The following is a 9,226-nucleotide window of genomic DNA, read 5'->3' as shown; positions in this document are numbered from 1 at the left end:
AGCCGTGCCTGGGGCTCTGTTGGCCGGCACGGGCGCCCTGGGCTGTGCAGGGAAGAGCCCGGCCGGCCCCAAGCGGGACCGGGCGCGGGGACGACCCCTGCCCCTTTTGGGGGTCCCCCCGCAGAGGGGCGCGGGGGGGGGGAATGCGGGGGGGCCGGAGCGGGGCGGGCGGGGGCTGCAGGGGCGGGCGGGAGGCGGGGATGCTGGGGGATGCTCGGGGGGGCCGGGGCGGGCGGCGGAGCGCTCGCTCCATGACATCAGCGCTTGGCGGCCCCGGGGGAGCGGGCGGGGGGCGGGCGGCGGCGGAGCGGAGCGGGGCGCTCGCCCCGGGCGGCGGCGGCGGCGGCGGCGGCGGCGGCGGCGGCGGCGGCGGCGGAGCGCCGGGCGGTGCGGGGCAGGGCATGCTCCCCGAGCCCAAGTATGACCGGTTCCGCGACGAGCCGCTGAGGGCCGCCCCCATGCCGGCCCCGGTGCCGGTGCCGGTGCCGGCTCCCGCCCCGGGGCTGGCGCAGCCGTGCCCGGCGGCGGGCGAGGAGCCGGAGGCCGGCACCACGTTCTGCACGCTGCTGCCCAGGATGCCCCAGTGGAAGTTCCCCGGCCCCGGCGGCTTCCTCAGCCGCAGCCCCTCGGGCTCCAGCAAGGAGCTCTCCTCGCCGGCCCGGCCGGGGGGCGCCGCGGAGCCCGGGGGGGCCCCGTCCAGCCTGGCGGCGGTGCTGGGCGCCTGCGAGCCCGGCTGCTCGGCGCCCTGCTCGCTGCCGGGGCTGAGCCGGCTGCGCGGCGGGGCCGGGGCCGCCAGGAAGGCGGCGCGGGCGGAGGGGGCCCGGCCGGGCGGCGAGGAGTGGAACCGCAAGGGCAGCTTCATCAGCAAGCCGGCGCAGGGCTGGCTGCACCCCGACGAGCGGGTGCTGGGGCCCGGCGTCTCCTACATCGTCAGGGTAAGTGCCGCCGGCCCCGCTCCGCCCCGGGGGCTCCCGGGAGCCCCCCGTCGCCCGCGGGCACCCAGGGCACGCGTCCCGCGATGCCCGTCCCGGGGGACCCCTGGAGCCCCGCGGTGCCGCTCCCCCGCGGCTGGCGTCCCGCGACCTGGGCGATGCCCGGCGGGACCCCGTGGCCCGGCCTCCCTCCGGCCTCCCTCCGGCCTCCATCCTCAGCGCGGGGCGCTGGAAACGCTCGGGGGGCCCAGAGGCCGCTGGCAGCCTTGGCTGCAGCTGCAAGCCTGGCTCTGGACCAGGCGCGCTGCTCAAGGCTGGGCTGAGGGCAGAGCCGGGGATCCTCCGCCCTTGTCCAGGGCGGCCGCCCCGTGGCTCTGCTGAGCCTCAGTTTCCCCCATCCGGAGGCTCGGCTCTGTGGGCACGGGGTGGGACCCTGGCAGCCACCCCCTCCTGTACAAAGCTGCAGGGGGCCGGGGTGATGGGGCAGCATCGTGGGGGTGCCCTGACCCAGCGGCTCTGCGGAGGGATGCCTGGGCTGGCAGCGGACGCGCCCGCAGAGCCCACGGCCCCTTCTGCCGTCACGTAGCAGCCCCGTCACGCTGCCTGCACTGTCTGGCATGGCTTGTGAAGGATGACATGGGGCCGGGTCAGGCTGGGGGCTTTCCAGGCCAGGGGGGCCTGCCCCGGGACATGGCTGCCATCAGCCCCTGTCGGGGCGGTGGGAGCCCTGGCACCCGGATGAGTTTGCTGGGTCTCAGCGTGGGGTCTGGGCATGCAGTGTGGCAGCTGGACATTTTGGGGTGGGGGGCGAAACGGCGCTGTGCATGAGAACCCTGGAGCTGGGGCTGACGGGGGCCTTGTCCCTGGCTCCCAGCTCCTCTGCTCTCCTCTCCCTCGCCTGCGCGGGGCTGGTGACGGCAGCCGGAGACTGCTCTGACCTCCCTCCCTCCCTCCCTCCCTGCAGTACATGGGGTGCATCGAGGTGCTACGCTCCATGAGGTCCCTGGACTTCAATACCCGGACACAGGTCACCAGGTGGGGCCCCGATGCTGCCCCTGCCCGGGCCCTGTGGAGACAGGGGGACGGGGCCGAGGCTGGGGGGCCCTGCATGCCTCACGCTGGGCCAGGGGCAGTGATGCGGCAAAGGGCTCTGCTGCAGATCGATGGGCGGAAAGAGGAGAAGGGAGGTGGCCCCAGCTGGGAGGATGAACCGACAGCCCCATGACACCAGGGGAGGCTGGGGGATGCTGCAGGAGCCTGGGACTGGTGGCCCCCAGAGCTGTGGGGAGGGGAGGCAGCTGGGAAGGGGCTGCGGTCTGCAGTGGTAACGCTGCGGGACTCGGGGCTTGCAGGGAAGCCATCAACAGACTGTACGAGGCAGTGCCGGGCGTGAAGGGCATCTGGAAGAAGAAGGTGAGTCTCCTCCCGGGCCCATCCTTCTCTGCTCCCCCAGGGCCAGGGCTGCGGGCAGGGTGCCGGGCTGCTGGCTCTGATCGCAGCGCAGAGCCTGGGGTCTCTCGGGCACCCCCTCTGCCTCCTCCACCCCAGGAAGCCTGGTCCTGGGGGGCTGCATCGCCCCCACCCTCCTCTCCCCCGTCAGGCTCCCAACAAAGCCCTCTTCTCCATCCTGGGCAAGAGCAACCTCCGCTTCGCAGGCATGAGCATCGCCGTCAACATCTCTGTTGATGGCCTGAACCTCATGATCCCCACCACGCGCCAGGTGAGAGCCGGGCACAGGGGACGCGGCCTCTGGCCCCATCCCAGCCCTCTGCCTCCAGCCTCAGCTCCTGCTGCCAAGCGGGGGCAGGCAGCCCCCCCAGTAACCCCACGGCGGCCGTGCCCACAGATCATTGCCAACCACCACATGCAGTCCATCTCCTTTGCCTCCGGCGGGGACACGGTGAGGCTCTCTTGCCACAGCCCCCCTCGGCTCCCTGCTTGGGGAGCGGGGACATGGGGCTGCCCTGAGCCGAAACGGGGGGGGCAACCCGGTCCGTGGGGCTGAGGCCCCCCGGTAGCCCTGGCCCCACTCGCCATGCAGCAAGGGGGTGCAGGCCCTGAGCACCCTCTGTGCCCCCAGGACACCACGGACTACGTTGCCTACGTCGCCAAGGACCCCATCAACCAGAGAGGTGACGCTGGCCCCTGGGGCACGGAGGAGGGATGAGCTGGGCTGGGGGCGGTGTCCCTCAATGGGGGGCGAGGGGCAGCTTGGGGCTATCCGAGGAGCTGCTGGGGGCATGGGAGAAGCCTCAAACCATCCGTCCGTCCGTCCGCAGCTTGCCACATCCTGGAGTGCTGCGACGGGCTGGCACAGAGCGTCATCAACACGGTGGGACAGGCCTTTGAGCTGCGCTTCAAGCAGTACCTGCACAGCCCCCCCAAGGTGGTGGTGCCCCCAGACAGGTAGGGCTGTGGCTGGCCTGGGCGCCGGGGCCGGTCTGGGCGTCCCCGTCCTTGCCAGGAGCGGGGCCGCGCTGGGCAGGGTGTCCCCAAGCTGCCTCTGCTCCCGCCACGTCCTGTGCAGGGTGCTGGGGATGGAGGAGTCGGCGTGGGGGGAGGACGACGAGGCGGGTGAGCACGACTACTACAACAGCATCCCGGGCAAGGAGCCACCCCCGGGGGGGCTCATCGACTCCCGGCTCCGGCACAGCGCGCTCCTGGGCCATGTCCGCGTCCAGCCCCCCAGCTCCAGCCCTGCCAGCCAGGTGAGCCTCGGGGCCGCTGCCGGCCCTGTGGTGAGGGGCCGGGGGTGGCCCCCCCCGATGCCCTCGCTGTCTCCTCTCCCCAGGGCAGTTTAGCACCCAGGAGAGAGCAGAGCAGCCAGCCGGGACTGCCCTGGGACCTGGAGAGCCAGGGTGGGTACCGCTGTGGGGGGGCTGTGGCTGCAGGAGGGTGCTGGGGACATCGGGGCAGGCGGGGTCCCGTGGGGGCTGCGGAGGGGACCCCGCTCTGCCCAGCGGTGATGCCCGGTCCCCGCAGGCCAGCCCTGCGACGGGTACCTGCAGGCGGACGGGCACCCCCTGGGGCCGCGGGACTACGAGGAGCACATGTACGTGAACACCCAGAGCCTGGACACGCGGGAGCCAGACACCGCTTGCGGAGCACTGGAGGAGAGTCCCAAAAAGGACCTCTTTGATATGAGTAAGCTGGCGGGCTGGGGCTGGGCGCCGTGCTGGGGCCTGGCGTCATGTCCCAGAGTGGTGACGGCCCCGACGGCCCCATCCTGGCTCCTGCAGGGCCTTTTGAAGATGCCCTGAAGCTCCACGAGTGCATAGCAGGGAGCGGCAGCAGCCCCCCAATTGAGGACCAGTGGCCGAGCCCCCCCACGCGGAAAGCTCCCATCGCCCCCACGGAGGAGCAGCTGAGGCGGGAGCCGTGGTACCACGGGAAGATGAGCCGGCGGGACGCCGAGAAGCTCCTGCAGATGGACGGGGATTTCCTGGTGCGGGACAGTATCACCAACCCGGGGCAGTACGTCCTGACGGGCATGCACTGCGGGCAGCCCAAGCACCTGCTGCTGGTGGATCCCGAGGGCGTGGTAAGGGCAGGGGGACCGGGACAGGGGCGATGGGGTGGGGGGCAGCTGCCTGAGGCTTCAGGACTGCTCTGCCCCGGCCCCAGGTGAGGACCAAGGACGTGCTCTTTGAGAGCATCAGCCACCTCATCAGCCACCACCGGCAGAACGAGCAGCCCATCGTGGCCGCAGAGAGTGAGCTGCACCTCCGCCAGGTTGTCCGCAGGAAGCAGTGATGCTGGGGGGTACGTGAGCCCCCGGCCCGGCCCCCTGGCGCCAGACTCGTCCCAGCCCAGGGCAAAGCCAAGGCTCTTCTGCACCCCCTCCTCTGCTCGTGCCTGTCTTCAGGGGCCTCGTGGTGCCCACCTCCAAGGGCCCCGCTGTCCCGCCCTCGTCCTCCCATCCCCGCCACCTCCCCTCCATCATTCGCAGGGGGCCCCTTGCCCCGCGGACACCCGGACATTTATTGCGCTCAGCGGCTGGGGACAGCGCAGGGACGTGCTGGGGTGAAGCAGTCAGTTCTGCCCGTGGGACTGCCCTGGCCCCGGGTCAGGCAGCGCCAGCCCTGCCCTGCCCACGTGCCCCCCACCCCTGACACCCCCAGCCCAGCACCCCGCAGCTGGCGGCGTCCTGGCACAAGGGATGTGGAGCAAAGGGGGGTTGGCTGCTGCTGGGAGCCTCGTCCCTGGGCTCCTGGGGTGAGATGGGGCGAGCAGGCTGTGTGTGTGTGTGCATGCATGCACGTGTGTGTGAGCGTGTGCACGTGTGTGTGTGCATGTGTGTGCAGGTATGCGAGGGGCTGCTGGGGCAGTGGCTCCCGCACAGAGAGCCATGCCTCTCGCCAGCACTGCTGCTCAGGACCCAAGTCCTGCCTCGGTCCCCACTCTCTGCCAGGACATTGGGGGTGCCCCCACCCATCGGGACCGTGTCCCTGTTGGGCTCTGCCCGGCGGGGCTGGGCACAAGCACCTCTTGGAGCCGGCGCTGCTGGATTTTCCTGTGGGTCTCACGCTTCCAGTCGCCTTCTCACCAGGAGCGGCCATGCTGCAGCACCCACGGAGCCCCTGCAGCCCTGCACAGCCCCCGGGGGGGGCCAGGACCGAATTGCTGCGGGGCAGAGCTGAGCCTGAGATGCTGGGGTGGCAGGGGGAGAGGCGGCCCCAGCCCTGGGACCCCCCAGGTGGGGCTTTGGCAGGTCTTTATGGCATTCATGGTCCCTCCTCTGGCGTCTCTGGGGTTTGTTGTTTGGGATAAGTTTCTAATTAAACCTGGAAATGAGCAAGGCCTCGGCTGTTGGTGCTGCCCCCAGGCACAGAGCTGGCAGGGGACGGGGCTGCAGGATGCTGCCTCCTGTGCCCGGCAGGGACAGAGACGGGGACACAGCGGGTGCCAGGGCAGCTCCTCCATCACCGCCAGCTCCCGGCCGGTCGCACCTCGGTGGCCGCGCCCTGCACTCACGAGCTGCCCGCGGGCATGCGTTGCCTCCGAGCCCCGGGGTGTGCTTCCAGGGCTGGGGTGCGGGGGACTGGATCCTGGGGGGCTGAGCTGCCTGGGGAGGCCTCGCAGCAGCCCCGAGCCGCTGCTCACCAGCCGCTAACGACGCCCCGGTAGTCGGGGCCTGACCGCAGCTCCCAGCTGCGCCGCGTGGCCGGGAGATAAAAAAGACGTTTGGCTGGGATTGGCAAAGGCACCAGGAGCCCTGCTGGAGCCCAAGGGCTGCGGGAGGCACGAGAGGCTTTCGGAGCCAGTGGCAGGGCAGGGCTGCCGGGGGGGGGTCGGGTCCCCCACGGCTACGGAGCCCCAGCCCCGGTGGGGCTCTGGCTGCAAACCCTGGGCACAGCGGGGCCGCAGCGGGCTCCCAGCTGGGCTCTGGGCCGGCTCCAGCACCGACGTCCACGGGGCACCACCGGGCGCCCTCCGCTTGCTCTGCCCAGCGCTGGAGCTGGTGGCCCCAGGGGAGCGGGGTCGCCCCTCGGGGGATGTCCTTTGGCTGAGGGGCCAGCTGGGTGCTGGGTGAGTCAATGAATAAAGTCAGCGCCTAAATAAAGCCTGGTAATGAATGTGTAATTTTCCATTGATAGTCGAATATCTACAGGGACGCAGCGCTTCCATCTCGGCTGCTATTTTTTGTCATGTAGTAATGCGTCTGCAAAGATAATTGCACTGTTCCCTCAATAGCAGAGGCAGGAAAAGGCAGCGAGAGCCCCTGCTTGCTTCTCTGCTGCGAAGAACAAGCCTGCGCCTCACACCAGCTGCCGCCGCTCCGCACCCGGCCTTTCGGCTACCAGAGGGGCTGTGAGGAGGCACTGGCAGGGCCAGCACGGTGTTTTTGGGGGTATTTACCCACCTTGATTGAGTTTGTCGAGACCGATCACCGCACCGCAGGTGGTGCACGGCCCCCCGAGGCCCCCAGCCCCGGCACAGAGGCAGTACCCCGCGGTGTGGGGAGGTGGGCTGGGAGCCACACAGCGGCAGTGCTCTTGAAACAGAAAACAATTAAATATGAGGCCTTCATTGAGTTACGTATGGACATGAATAATGCAATTGGAGCACCAGTTCCCGGGAGGGCCGCAGCTGAAATTGAATTTCTTTCTGTGCGCTCTGCACCCTCGGAGCAGCCCCGCTGCTGGGCTGGGCTGGGCCGGGGGGGCCGGGGCCGTGCTGCTGTCCCTGGGGGCTCCCCGCAGCTGGGGGGGGGACACGGGGCTCTGCTTCCCAGCCTCCAGCAGATGGTAGCACACTGTCGGCTCCGCCAGGCGCGTCCCCAGCCCTGTCTCTGTCCCCAGCCCCTGCCGCTGTCCCCAGCCGGGCATCCCTCACCCGCTGCGCCATGCCCAGGCCTTGCTGGATGCCGCTTGCCTCTAGCACCCTCCAGCCCGGTCCGAGGGACCCCTGCCTGCCTCACCAACCCTCGCCTATCCCTGCGACCCCCGTCACGCTGCTCGGGGAAGGCAGCTCTGGAACCTGAGATGGGACCTCACGATTCCCCCACCGCCTGCAGCTGCAGGGAGCTGCGTTGTCCCAGCCCCACGGAGGAGGCAGGAGGGGAAAGGGTCCCTGTCCAGCCTTGCTCTGCGCAGTGCTGCCTGGTGGTCCGGAGCTTGCTTTGGAGGCACTGGAAAATTGTTTTCTCCTGGCCTGCAAGCGTTTGTTCTCTGCCCACTTCTGGTTGTGGTCTGGCACCTCCCTCTGCACACAGTGGCTGTGGCAACGCGGCGCTGGAAGCGAGCGCTGGTCCCGAGCCCTGTACCGGAGCAGGGCTGGATGCCAGCACGGGTGCCCGGGCACAGCTCACATCCCCGCCACGTGCCCCAGCGCCAGCTCCTGCCGTGCGCACGGGGCCCTCCCGCTGCCCCTCCGCTGAGACCCAGGGCGCTCGAGCTCTCCGTGGCTTTGCCCATTGCTGCTGCCCTGCTCTTGCCCCAGCCCCGCACCAGGACCAGGTGAGCTCAGTGCAGCAGCTCAGCACCCTGCTCCCCCTCCACACCCCAGGGACCGCTGGCCCTGAGCCAAGTGTGCGGGCAGGGCTGGCCCAGCTCCAGCGCTCTTTGTTATCTCCGGGGAACTCAACCATTTCTGCACCTTATTTACCTCCTGTTGCACATGGGTGGAGGAAAGGTAAACACCAGCCTTTTTTCACCATCTCCCTTTCCCTTGAGCTTCCTCATCCTCTCCCTGTCTTTCTCCACCCTCTGCTCCCCAGCCAGACCCTGGACTGGACGCCGTGCAGTGCCAACCCCTGGTCCAGCCGTAACGCTGCCACCCCCCCTCCTCAGGGAGATGTCCCAGCCCAGCCCCACTCCTGCACCCCCACACCCTGCTTGCCACATCCCTGCGGCTTCTCCCAGATTTGTGCCGAGCTCCCCATCCTCAGGTGAAGGCCTGCGCTTTGCCGGCGCCACTGCTCCCCACCGGGCAGGGCGATGCCCCGAGGAGCTCTGAAGCTGCGGTGCCTGCCCTGCAGGGAGCACCCCCGGGGTGCTGGGAGAGGCCTCGCATGGGGGCGGAGGGCCCAGCATAGACACCGGGCAGTGCAGAAAGCGGAGAGCAGCCAGGGAGGGGACGGCTGTTCTCCCAGCCCCGGGGCACCTTTTCCCTCCCCGCCTCTCCCAGGCGCAGCCAGAGCAGGCTGCCGGCCCTTGCTGGGCTCGGCGCATCCTTCTCTTTTCATCAGCTCGGAGGCAGGATGCGGAGGGAGCCGAGACCTCCCACCTCTCGCACAGTGCTTGGCTGCAGCAACCTGCACTGAGTGAGATCACCAAGCCGGGCCTTCGTTTCTGGTGATTACATCGAGCCCTTTGCTGCCGTGGGCTGCTCGCGAGGAGAACGGAGCCTTCCCCACAGCCTGGCAGCACCCCGGGGCAGGCAGCCGGGAGGAACAAACGCTGTCCCCGTCCTGCCTGGAGCACCGCCGTCCCCAAGGCTACAAATCCACGGGGTGCCCGTTCTGGGGCTGATCACCGTGGTCTGAAGGTCGCCTGCCCGCTCGGCTGCTCTGGGCCCGCAGTGATGCTCCCTGGATCCCCTGATGTTTCTGTCGCCCCTGGTGCTCCCAGCACCACCAGGCCGCGTCCTGCCCAGCGCCCCCCCGCCAGGCGTCAGCCAAACGCGTGCCGTGCGGCGCTGCCTCCCCTGCGCCTCCCTCCACGGTATTAAACCACTTGATGCTCTCAGCGGGTCCTTGAGCCCTGAGCTCCCTGGAGTGCCGTTGGCTTTGTTCGGCGCTTTGATGAGCTCGAGAGCTCGGGGCGGGGAGCGCGCGGCGCTGCCGGGGGGCT

At 69.8% G+C, this 9,226-nt stretch overlaps 1 protein-coding gene across 2 annotated transcripts; it reads left to right on the top strand.

The window, feature by feature from the left end:
• Window positions 1-346: 346 nt before the first annotated feature.
• SHC2 (SHC adaptor protein 2) lies at window positions 347-5,726 on the top strand. Of its 2 annotated transcripts, XM_040537859.1 has the most exons (13): window positions 347-935; window positions 1,897-1,967; window positions 2,285-2,345; window positions 2,533-2,652; window positions 2,779-2,832; window positions 3,013-3,064; window positions 3,212-3,338; window positions 3,460-3,640; window positions 3,724-3,790; window positions 3,915-4,076; window positions 4,172-4,473; window positions 4,557-4,694; window positions 5,344-5,726. In XM_040537859.1, the coding sequence occupies exons 1-12, from the start codon at window positions 402-404 to the stop codon at window positions 4,683-4,685; spliced, it is 1,860 nt and encodes a 619-aa protein (XP_040393793.1). In that variant the 5' UTR covers window positions 347-401; the 3' UTR covers window positions 4,686-4,694; window positions 5,344-5,726. The 2 variants fall into 2 exon arrangements, with proteins under 2 accessions (XP_040393793.1, XP_040393792.1); XM_040537858.1 differs by having other exon boundaries at window positions 348-935; window positions 4,557-5,726.
• Window positions 5,727-9,226: the final 3,500 nt, after the last annotated feature.

The sequence above is a fragment of the Cygnus olor genome, chromosome 26 (genome assembly GCF_009769625.2).
Source record: "Cygnus olor isolate bCygOlo1 chromosome 26, bCygOlo1.pri.v2, whole genome shotgun sequence".
Taxonomy (NCBI): domain Eukaryota; kingdom Metazoa; phylum Chordata; class Aves; order Anseriformes; family Anatidae; genus Cygnus; species Cygnus olor.
The sequence above is the reverse complement of the archived record's forward strand: the minus strand, read 5'-3'. Positions and strand labels throughout refer to the sequence as shown.